The following is a 12742-nucleotide window of genomic DNA, read 5'->3' as shown; positions in this document are numbered from 1 at the left end:
CAATCCTTCTTTTAAGCAAACTAATAGTTTTGTTACCGTCTTGAAACTAAATTAATTCTAGCTTATGTCAGGAAATGATTTGTGATAATCAGCAGCGTCATCATTCCGACTGTCGATACATATCCATCAGTCTCAATGAGTCTCTTTGTCAATAAGCACAACTCCACAGGACTCAACTCCACAGGCTGCCAGCCGGTCGTATTCTGGTTATATTCCAATAGAAAATGAAGATTACTGAGTGCAAATGTAATAGTTAACAGTGAATTTTTGTAAACCAAAAACCCCACCAGAAAGTAATGTTTTTTGAACAAAAGAGAGAAGAAAAACAAAAGACTTGGTGATCACGTAGACTCAGGGTCTTGTCTCAGCCGAAATTGTCTGCTCTGAAAAATCAACTTTCCTTTTGTTGAATTCTGTGTATGCTGTGTGAAGAAGCTCGAGTGACGTGTGGCTGGATTTAAATGTCGGCAGGCCGCGATTTTGACACATGTGGTATAGACTGTAAAAATTATTATTTTTCCTAAGCAAGAAACAAGCATTGTTGTTTTCACATATATGGTTACACCCAGCAGCAGTGCCCATGATATCTATCTAAACTGAAAACAGTACTCAGTCAGGGTTTGAATAATTAGGACCAGAAATTCTGCAAACAAATAGAGATGTGAAGAAGTCTTTTTTTCACATTTGTCACGCTTATATGTTTTGCATCAAACTCATTTTAATATCTACGGAAGAGGATTAGGGTCACCGAAAGAAAAAAAAAGAAAAAAGAAAAAAAAAGGTGGGCACATCTTTTTTTTCCTTTTCCAGAATTCTGACTTTTTTCCTCAGAATTCTGACTTTAGTCTCAAAATTCTAAATTTTTTACTTAGAAATCTGAGATTTTAATTCTGACTTTAATCTGAGAATTCTGACTTTTTTTCCTAGAATTCTCAGATTATATTCAGAATTCTGAGAAATTTTTTTTACTCAGAATTCTGACTATAATCTGAGAATTCTAAGATTAAAGTCAGAATTCTGAGAAAAAAGTCAGAATTTTGAGATTAAAGTTAGAATTCTGATTTTAATCTCAGAATCTCCGACTTTTTCTCAGAATTCTGAGAAAAAATAAGTGTAAAAAAAACACACTTGAAGTTTCAGGAAAGACTTTAATTTTTACTGTTTACTGTGATTATTAGCACGAGCTTTGTACTTACAATAAAGGTTAAAAGTTAACATCTTTTTTTGTTTTGATTACCTCATATTTTGATATTTATAAAGACCCAGGTTAGGTCTAGGTTAAAACTTTCTCTAATTTAGTATGTGACACATGAAAGAACTCCCATTACACATAACCGTTTAAAGGAGAGTGAGTACCTTTCTCAGTTAACTAGTGAATAGGGTAGACTGAGTGCATACAGCAGAACAAGCTCAACTTTCTGACCGATGCTGAGAGAAACAAAGTAGTTATCAGTGATGTGACACCAGGTTTCTGTTCAGAGAGAAACCAGCCAGAGGAAGACGGGCAGGTGAAACAAAAATAACACTGCATCTCGTGTAAAGATGGCACCTGGACCAGAAAACACGGAGGAAGAGAGAAACTTGTCACACACCCACCTTTCTTCTTGGGTGGATAGATCATGTACAGACAAAGTCTAACCAAAGAACTGAGCAGGAGGTGTTTGTGTCACCGCAGGAGCACGGTCCATGTGACAGACACTGCTCGCGGCTTCATCAGCGGCCGCCGTTTAGTGGAATCAAACAGAGTGCTGAATATCGATTGCAGCACTAGGAGCTGAAACAGAGTGGAGTCAATAACAGACTAGAGCGCTGGTAATCGAGAGTATGGATTTTACTCTATTTACACCTAATTTTAACCTTACAAGGAGACCTCATAGCGAGGATCCAAATTACCACAGTAGGTATTAAAAACCATAGAAACACCTTATAGGAAAAGGAAAACAGCTGCTTATGGGCCGACCTCATTCCTCACTTCATTGTAAAAAGGATTCAGTGTCAGCCAAGGTTATTAAAGTTAACTAAAAGTAAACTAAAAACTAAAACTAGTCATGAAAGTTAACTACTATAATAAAAACCAGATCTCTGAAATAATTTTGTGCAGCAGAAATAAACTTAGTTTTGTTATGTGTTCATTTGGTCAAATCTGTTATCACAAACTATCCGAAGAGACTTTTGTGGACGTGTTTATTGAGGCTTCGGATGTCTACAAGACTTTCAAAATGTCCTGCTGTGTACTGATTTTCCTAAATCTTGCCTCTGGCATTTGCCACAAATACAGCAATACTGAAAAAAAAACTAAACTGAAATTAAACTCTTCAAACTTAGGATTGAAAGAAACTTGAAAGAAAGGCAGACGTCAAATGTGACATGATAGTTGAATGCAAACTATAATGTGATATTCAGAATCCCAGCAGGCAGTAAATTTCAATATTAGCCTTAAAGATGAGTCATTTTACGAAAGTTTGACCTTATTTGACCTCGAAGAAGACGTCAGAGGTTTAAAGTACAGTGATATTTATAATGCCTATATATCATTCACCATATACTGTCTTTACACACAACGGCAGTAAGAAAGACCGTTTTAAACAGCCCTATATCGGATTATTATCACTATGACCTTCAGCATAATCTATTGACCTTGAAGTAGAGGTCAGAGGTCAAACATGAGACAATATTTTAAATCTTTATATTTGTAAGAATCATAGCCTCTAATTTATTTCTAATTTTATTGAAAGTTTTTGTCAATTTTTGACCAATAAAGCATTAAGTTGGCCTTAAAGACCTTGGTGCATCTAATCCAAATGTTAATGGCTTGTAACCAAAAGCCCACTCTACACGTTTTTTTTTTTTTTATCAGAATCAATTCAAAACTTTTTGAGGCAGTAAGAGTAACACACGCACACGCACACACACACAAACATTACAAAAAACATTACCTCCTCCTTGATGGGGTTAAATGTAAAATGTTTTCTAATTTCTGTCATGGTAAATGCCCCCAAAACAGTTCACGAGACACTGATACAGGCTGACATTACAGCTGAATCAACACCTGTGAGAAGGTAGGATTCATTACTCTCATTTAGAGTAATAAACTGGCACCTGGGTGTGGCGTTGAAATGAGCATTTAAAAAGCAAAGGGATGTACAATAGAAATCAAAGTACAACAAAGAACAATTTAATTACACGCTCTCACGGCGGTGTAAACGTCGGCCATCTAATTGAAAGAAACCGGCTCCCTGAGGTAGACTTAAGCTTCTAATCACACTCATATTAATGCTCAAGTCAAACTACTGCATAAGCATTACACGTGTATATAGATGGGAAGCTTCACAGTTCGGAGGAAGAGTAAACAGTGAGTCCAGCAGTGTAAACACAGCTGATATTAAAGAACTGTTGAGCAGAAATAAACAGAAAAAAAGTGGGTTACGGATTGGTGAGGGGAGCCTTTTGAAGTGGCTCCAGTGAGAAAGCAGCAATCATACTGTCAATGCAGCGTCATGTTTTGTATCAAAGACGAGTTCAATGAAGGACTGACTCACCATTTTCCCCAATATTACTAAACAACAGCCAAATCACATCCATTACATTTAACTCCTCACAATAACAGCAAGTGTGTGTCTCAAAAAGCACATTTGAGGGCATCACGTCCTTTGTAAGTTTTTGTTTGTCACAGGGAGAGACGTGCGGTGAGGGGAAGATAGCGCACAATAAGCCGAACTGAGGCGCGCATTAAAAGTTAAAAGGCTCATTCCTACAGGGATGGACACCTGAATGTGCTATTGTCACGGGGTATTCTCAGTGTTTACCTGTTACCTGCTTCTCCTTCTGTATGTATATTTGTGTGTGAATGGGTGAAAGAGGCTTTGAAACTTGTAGTGTTTTGGTTGATTATTCCTTTGTTGTAACAATGCTTCTAGGCACTAAATCTCACACCACTACAAAGCTTGTGTATTTCTCCTTTAATGTTGCCACATTCGTAAGCATAATGCATTTGTGAGTTGCATCCATGAAAAACTTGCAAGATCTTCTCTGCCAGTGCCAAACAGCTTATTCTGTTATTGACTCTTGTTTGGTGTCACTTATTGGATATTGGATGATCAGTGTTGGGGAGTAACGGAGTACATGCACCGCCGTTACGTATTTAAAATACAAAATATGAGTAACTGTATTCCGTTACAGTTACCGTTTAAAAAGGTGGTATTCAGAATACAGTTACTTTGTTGAAATAAATGGATTACACGGCAGTATTTTCCCGTTTCATATGTTAGGCTATGCCCTCTCTAATTTTAGTTTCCATGCCGGTGGAAACCCAAACAAAACACGCATTAAGAGGCTCTAATGTCTGTGTCTCAATCTCGTGGTCCATGTCACCTCTACTTGCGGCCCGCATAATGACGTGAAGAAATATTTTAAAAAATTATTCACAGAAATTATTTAATATGAAGGCAATAGGAGAAGTGTTACAGGCATAACTGTAAACAATGTAGCCTCATGGGCAGTGTAGTCCGTGCTGCAGGTTGAATTCACTGCCATACCCGTTATGTGTCTGTGAGTGAGGGAGGGAGAAAAAGGAGAGTGGAAAAGTACGAGCTGTCACCGAGCAAAAATGGGAGATGGAAGCATGTAAATATAATAATTACCACTGCAGCCAAAAAGAGCCCAGCTGTAAGTAAGCTATTAAGACTCGACTGTACACTGTGTTCGTGTTTTCCTCCGAAACAGTTGTTGGAGCAGCCTTTCAACGCCTCTCTCTGTCTCTCGCTAGCAAAGTTGACTCAGACAACAAAGTAAAGCTAGTTTTCAGCTACGAGCCCGACACGAACCCCGAAGTATTAGCCAGAGGTCCCTTTACGGTTTTACGCCTTTACGGTTCGGAGCTGCGAACCTGTTTTACAGGTGAGGAATAGTTTTCTATAGGAGATCGCTGCAAAAAGTGCAGCCTTGAGTAACGTAACGGAATACATTACAAATTACATTTTGGGGCATGTATTCTGTAATCTGTAGTGGAATACATTTTAAAAGTAACCTTCCCAACACTGAGGATGATTGACGTCTTAAGAAACGAAGCAATTTAACAGTTTATCCTTTTAACAAACTGACGCCTCAGCAGCATGTGGAAGAACATATACAAAGGCACAGCACCCTGGCACCTCCTCCTCCTCATGGTGGTCACCAGCTTGGTCACACACTGGGGTAGGATGGCGTCTCATTCTTCAACTAACATTTGTCACAAGTCGGCCAGTTGTGTTGGTCACTCTGGCACGAACGGCACGCCCAAGCTGATCCCACAAGCGTTCGGTGGGATTGAAGTCAGGACTGGCTGTAGCACAGGAAGTAGGTTGGTGGTTATATCCTTGAGCAAGATACTAACCAAACCGCTCTCAGATGCATCCACTGGAGTGTGAATGTGTGTGAATGTTAGACAGACCTCACAGAAATAGCGCTTTTCACCAAAGATAACGTTCCTCCACATCATTATCCAATCCAATAAACACCATCAATCAACAGTCAATAGCAGAATAAGCTGTTTGTCATTGGCAGAGAAGATCTGGAAGGTTTTTCATGAGCACAACACACAAATGCATGAATTAGAAATAAACAGCCTTTAGATTTATTGCAAAGAGGCATTGAAACAACAAAGAAATAATAGAGTTTTGTAAGAAAGCAGTTGGAGAGTTTAAACTGAGCAGAAAAGCACTTTATAAGTACCAGTCCATTTACATCAAACAGCAGTGTGTCCTGTAATATCACTTATGGAATTTCTGTGTTGGCCATAAAACCCTGTAATTTACTTACAGAGTCAGCAAACTTAAAGCTAAACAGCTTTTGGGACTCTGAAATATGGCACCGCTAAACAACTGCTGCTGTGAGAGCAGAGCATATTCGGCTTCAATAGGGATGGTAGAAGGGAGAAACAAAACAAAATAAAAGAATAAAATAAAAGCTGACATACCTGATGCCCTCTCATTTTTTGGAAATGACCAGTGGTGTCACTGATGGTATACACTCGCACATGGCCCATATGCAGTCGCCCTGATGGGTAAGGAAACATAGAGAGGACATAAAACTTCTTCTTGTGGGGACTCTGGAGGAAAAAAAAGAAGAAGAAGAGGCCATTATAGAATCATGAGATATGAGACAAATGACCATAAAACTGACTTTTAATCCTGAAAGCACACAGCAGAAGAGCCTCTCCATTATCAGTCTGGCCTCTGAATGAATCCCATACAACAGAGACTCCATTAAACTGATGAGAACAGGAATAGCTGCTCATCACATAGCAATCGTGAGCGCCGACTGACTCGGGGTATATTACTGTATAAGACTCTAACAGAGGCTGATTATAGTGTCCGAATTTAAATGGTGTCAGTGCAGACTGCTGGTGATTTACAGTCTCGATGCTGTTGCCACAGCAACGCAGTAAGTACCAGTTACACCCAGAAAGACGTGATTACAGGAAACGTGAGTCATGAATTTTTCAGTAAATTAATTAGGTCCAGAGTTCTGTGGTAAATGCACTTAATCACTGTGAGCCAGTCCCAGACTGCCACACTGTCAGGCCATTAGGATATATAATCATCCAGAGCTCCGAGTCTGAGATGAGCTGCGAGGGTCAGTGGCAATAATAGATGAGGGCATAATTTAGAAGCATGCACCTATTCGTCAAACTGTGCCTCAAATGTATACATATGGATCTGTTTCAATACAGGATCAGAGGACAGAAAACAAAACAAGGATTTTTTTTAACAGAGCTTTTCCAAACGTCCGAGTTTTACTTTGCATATTTTACTTTGCACACAGAAAATAAAATTATGTCACAAAAGCTAATACTACCAGGGTCAAAATTATTAGGCCCACTGATGCTAATAATCAGACACTGGAGTCAGTTTTAGCTGGATAACAGCCTGCAGTTGTTTGTTTCTCACACTCGTTTTCCAATCGCAGCCCATTTTTCTCCAGATCTAACGGTCTTCTGGCAGGGACCCTGGTCTTCAGTTCACCCCACAGAGTTTCAGTTTTTCAGGATTTGTCCATGCCAGTCAGTAATGCTCACTTTGGCATTCTGAAGGCTGTTCTTCCAGGAGCGATGTATGTTTGGGTTGCTGTCATACTGGAACACAGCGATGACGCAGACCCAGTTTTGCGCTGACTGCTTGAGGTTTTATTTTAAATTCTTCATGATTCTTTCACCTTGGTGAGATTCAAACTCCCAGACACACTGGAGCATTCCCACAAAACAATACTCCCACCACCACTTTTCACTGGGGAGTTCTTTAGTTGTTTACCTCCCTCTTCTTTCTCCAAACATGAGCGGTATCTCTGATACAGAGCTCTAGTTTTGTCTCATATGGCCAAAGGACACACTTGCAATATTTATAATCTTTCCTCAGGTTTTCTTTAGCATACTTTAGTCTGGACTGAAGGTGTCTCCTCTGCAGAAGTGGAGGTTTTTGTGGTCTGCAACCTCACAATCCATTCCTGTGCAGGTTTTTGATGATTTTCTTCTTTGAGAATATCACTCCTGCCTTGGCTAAGTCATCCACTTGTGTCTCTGCAGTCGTTCTGGGGTCTTCAGACACATCTCTCACTGGTTTCCTTTCCAGAGTCTTTGAAATCTTTCAGCTCCTACCTCTACCAGGCTTGTTCTGTATTGTGTGGATCTATTTGAATTTCTTGAACTCACTCGTGGGTTAAAAATGTTTTGCTCGGTTAAAGAGGTGAGCTAATTACCACTGTCCTCATTTATAGTACACACTTGGCCCAAGGTAGACACAGCAGAGGTTTTGTGAAACTCATAAAATCAGCAGTTTTTTTAAATACACACATCTGTGTTTTTCTTGCAAGGACAAACAAAACACTTGTTTGTGCTTTAGATTCTACAAAAGACGCTTACTGGTTGGTGCAACCTTGATTTGTGGAGTACAATTATGATTTCCAACTCATTCAACAGTAATGACCTCTATTTAGGCCATAGAACATCTGAAAGAAGTATTTTTGTTATGTCAAGTATTTACTGAGGATGACTCATGTTTTAGAAGGAACATTAGAAACCTGGTTATGTTTATCCTTGAATATACAATCATGTATTCACAGGTATGTTTCTCACTCGACATATCAGACATTCATTTACAGCAGCAGCATGTGGGGCAAATGAAATGCCAACCATCTGCTTGTTCCAGCTTCTCATCTAAATAAGGATTTATTGGATTATTATATTAGGATTATATAATAATTAGGATTATTATAGGATTTAGTGCATTTCCATCCATGCATGTTCCAGACTGCCTAACCAGGATTGTGGTGGGGCAGGAGTCTATCCCAGTTGACACTGAGCAAGAGACAGACTGCCAGTCTATCTCAGGGCCAATTTAAAAATCACCAATTAGATCAACATACATACCTCTGAACTGTGAGAGGAAGCTGGAGCACTTGCTGTGTCATATATAAACTGAATTTTGGGGGGTTTTGTAACTGCTGGTTACCAAAAGAAAAACAATCATTCATTTAATCTTGAGCTTATTATTTGATACTTTGAAAGACCCTCTTACCTCCTCCACTGCATTCTTCTGCCACTGCGCCATAATTCGCGGGTGCCACCATCCTTCCACTTTGCGTCTGGTTTCTGTTCGATAGTCCTTCTCCCACACGCCCGTCTCACTGAACAGGGTGCGACTCCTGGGTGAAATTTGGTGCAGAAATGGACTCTGGAGGGCTCCGCTCCTTTGGGCTGCAAACAGGGGATACAGCGCCAGCCTTCTCACGGACACCCGCATGATTGCGTCTGATAAAACAGGAAAACAGCCAGTGGTGGAAATGTTGACATGCTAGTGAAATACTAAAGTTTCTATTTTTCAGTAGAGGAGGTCAGCTTTAACCGAGCTTTCCCCTAACCTTTGGTCAATATATTAAATAGCTTATAAAACACACAACATGAATGCACACACATTAAAATATCTAACTGACAGAAAATGGAAACAGCAGTTTCCATCTTTACATAGAAATGACAATAAAAGGCTCGTGACTCCACCCACATGAATCAAATACTTTATCTGATATAGATTTTGCTGCCTCAAAGCTGCCTCTTCGTGCCCCTTCGGCCCTTTCCCACGTTTGGATCGCTTCCCGGAAGTTTCACTCTGACCGGCCAAACTTATGCAACTGCAGTGTGTGCTGGATCTCCATCGATGTGACCAAATGGTGAGTTTTCAACTTGGATTTTATGTTGACGAAGAAGACAGGAACACAGGAAGCAGGGCCAGTACTGAGTGATGACTGCATTGGTGTGTCAAAAATAAAAATATTATCCCTGCACTGTGAGCACGCGCTCAGTAGCACACGCATTGATACCCTAGAACACTTTTACCTCAAGAATTTGAGGTAAAAAAAGAATTTACGACTGTAAAATGACTGAAAAAATATGAAGCAAGTGAAGCGCTGTGAATATTTCCCAGAGGGACTGTAAGTGCATTAGAATAGCCCAGTTTAGATGTAACAAATGCATGCGTAACCCTTCCAGATTAGAAGGATTTAAAAATACTGACGGCAGCCGGTGGTACCCTCAGCCTTTTAGTAGACACATCTACGGTATGAATATCAAAATCCGACTTTGCCTTGTTCTCCTGTTATCGCATTCGTAGTATTTTTTAAAAAACTTTAACTTGACCTTTTAGCATTTAGATACAACTATGTTACTAATTTGAAGTGCCTGTATTGCTTCGTTCTCGAGTTATCTTATTCACAAACGTGGGTGTCCATGTCGCCCGCAGGGTGACAACAATACCCCATCAGCCTTTTATGGCTGAGGGGTTTAAAAAAAAAAAGGTTTTCAGTCTGGAGATTGTTCTGATAGTTCTGCAGTAGGTATGAAAAGGGTTTCCCACATCAGTGCATATGACTTCAGATGACTTGAATCTACAGGAATGAGCAACATTACATTAAAGTCCACTTGTTGCGAACAGACTGAGTGACAGTTTCATCCACTGCGATTAATTTATGGCAGCTCTGATTTTTCTTAAATTTCTTTTTACCACTGCTGCTTCACAGCCTGTGTCCATCGCTCAACGTCACTCACACAACAGCACGACTGGTTTATTCAGCGCGATGTGATTACAGCTCTGCCTCTCTCTGAATCTAAGGTATCAAACCACCTGCCTGCTTGGATGAAAGAATGTCATTTGCAGTCAGATGACATGAAATGACACACCGATTTCTCGGCTTTAAATCGGCCCTGTACTTTTAGATTATTTCCAGGTTAAGTGCACCCAGCTGCCTCTGGACATCACCTGTATGGAAGTGGCAGCTTCACTCAATTTGTGTAATTACTGGTAGGTCAAAAGGACAAAATACTACATTAAAGAAAATGTCCAGAACAGGATTACTCTAAAAAATAAATTTAAAAAGTTTACCACTCCCACTGCTAACAACTTGAAAGAAGAAAAACAGATTGATTGCAGGCTGTTTCAGAAAGGTTTCCCTTCCTCCTTAATGATCAGAGAGCAGTTAGGCTAAACTTTCTGCTGGCTTAATGTCGGTCAGACAGTCAGCAGTATGTACGAAAACCCATTTAACCTTGATTTGATTTCACCCAGACACAGACGTGTATATACAGACAGTTTCCAAGGTAACCTGAGAGGCTCGTACAGTCAGCACAGTCTTGGCTGCGGAGGACTACTGCTGCTAACCTGACCTGTAAGGAGAATATTTTCACAGCAGTGACGCATCTGGATCTCAGAAGGAGAGACCTTTAAAGCATCAAAGCGGAGGCTGAGATGATCAGCACGCCCCGACATCAGACTGACATCAAGTCAGTCGGGAAAATATAAATTATGACTAAAGCTGAGGAGGGCTCAGAGGAAAAGGTTACTCTGTATTGTAGGATTGCTGATGTTATGAAAACTTGACAGTTAAACAAATCAGCATGAGAGAGAAAGTTTCAGATGACCTGATTTTAGCAATAAAAACCACTGCTTTTTTTAAAAAAAAATTACATCCCAGATTTTAAGGAGACAACTGACCAGGATGGACAAATCACTTGGAGAAAGCTGAGCTTTGTCAGCTGTCACTGGTTCTCCTCCACCCACCTGTTTGTGGGACTTTTTTGTCTTCAATACATTCTCTCAAGTATAAGCTAAGCATCACAGCAGCCAACACTCCTCCCCTCAGGCTGAAGCTGGGAGAGACGAGCACTCAACGCCGTGCGCGTCTCTGACGGTGTGAGTGAGTGGGCTGAGGCGAAAGACTGAGATAATGTTTCTATGGTGACTGGCCTCATCCATTCGGGTGTCTCCTACAAAGAGTAAAACACTGCTTCATCTCAAGCTGATGTCCAAGTCTGTGTGCTGGACTCCAGTACTCAGCAAGGGGTGGGGTGGGGGTGGCTGATTAATTCTTCAAATGAATAGTAACTGTGACAATTTAAAAATATATTTTTAAAGCAGAAAACTAGGATCTGGGGGAGAGCTGTGCAGTCAGTCATTATGAGAATCTTTTATAAATGCTCAGATAGGACAGGTGTTTCAATATGTCAGAAGTCAAATGCATCTGTTTCTGGTGCCAGAGCTCACATATATTAAGACAATGAGTAAAGGTGCACTTACTTACATTTGCTCAAGAAACGATAATGTTGCCAGTAATCAAATGTATTGGATACATTTATAAGAATATTCTCAAAACACCATCAAAACTGTGTTACCACAGCTTGTCTTTCTGACCACATGCTCCCAAATTTACAACTCCTAACAACTTTTGGCCTCAGTGGATAAAACGATCATATAAATGCAGACGTTAAATTCAGTTCAGCTTGTCTTACACTGTTAACAATGAGGTGTAATAAGCTATATGGCTTCTGACATGAGAGTTATACACGATTTGCCTGCATATTTGTAAGAAGCACCAAGCAAGCAAATCAAGGATGAGCAAAAACATTTTGGATTCTAAACCCACAAATAGTCCACATCCTGTTACATTGATACAGCATGCGTCACGCCAATTATCGCGTGACTTTGTTACATACACGTTATAGGGGTTTAGACATGGTTTCTTTTCCGTCTTTATGCTACAGCGGTATTGCTTGTTGTTATTTCTCGTGATAAACCTGACCTGCTGCTTTATCCGCATAGATAAGCGAATACTCCTCTCTTTAATGCGAATTAAACACAATGGAAACACCTGCTGTGTGCATGTTCGTGGACTCTGTCAGCTGCACACACGCTGAAGGATGAAGGAAAGGAGGGAAAATGTCTTCTGTGAAGCTACTCACCGTTTTATTTCCTACTTCTTTATTTCCGCGCTGTGCTCGCAATAACAGAATACACCAGTCCGTGTTAAAGAAAACATCCCAACCAGCCTTAAAAACCGTTGTAAACGACCTGTTTTCCTGGCTCACGATTGCACTGTAGGCGCCGCCATATTGGATTTAAATAACCTTTATTAACACAGTGCACATCGACAAAGACAGCCTTTAGCTACATTCCTGACGGGATATTGCGATTAACGCCCTAGAACAGCGGTCCCCAACCTTTTTTGCGCCACGGACCGGTTTATGCCCGACATTATTTTCACGGTCGCGGATAAATACAACAAAATAAAACTAGTACCAGTACCGAAAAAAAGAAGATTTATTCATAACACACGTGAAAAGACCCAGGTAAACCGAGTTAACGATAAAAACGATAACAAAATAACGCTGAAAACCGATAAAAACCCTGAAAACTATACATTTCACACCTGAGCCTCAACTCTC

The 12742-nt window shown here is 40.2% G+C and overlaps 1 protein-coding gene across 1 annotated transcript in view; it reads right to left on the bottom strand.

The window, feature by feature from the left end:
- The window catches only part of lars2 (leucyl-tRNA synthetase 2, mitochondrial), a 38033-nt gene extending 25596 nt beyond the window's left edge, over window positions 1-12437 (bottom strand). The window contains exons 1-3 of the mRNA XM_084943336.1: window positions 12260-12437; window positions 8550-8782; window positions 5954-6085 (exon numbers count right to left, since the gene is read on the bottom strand). Coding sequence (XP_084799462.1) covers window positions 5954-6085; window positions 8550-8774 — 357 coding nt within the window. The 5' untranslated portion in view covers window positions 8775-8782; window positions 12260-12437. The remainder of the gene's footprint in view (window positions 1-5953; window positions 6086-8549; window positions 8783-12259) is intronic.
- Window positions 12438-12742: the final 305 nt, after the last annotated feature.

Source organism: Perissodus microlepis, chromosome 11 (genome assembly GCF_051167445.1).
Source record: "Perissodus microlepis isolate ML-2025 ecotype Zambia chromosome 11, ASM5116744v1, whole genome shotgun sequence".
Lineage (NCBI taxonomy): Eukaryota > Metazoa > Chordata > Actinopteri > Cichliformes > Cichlidae > Perissodus > Perissodus microlepis.
Note: the sequence above shows the minus strand (reverse complement) of the source record. Positions and strands in the feature narration are given on the sequence as shown.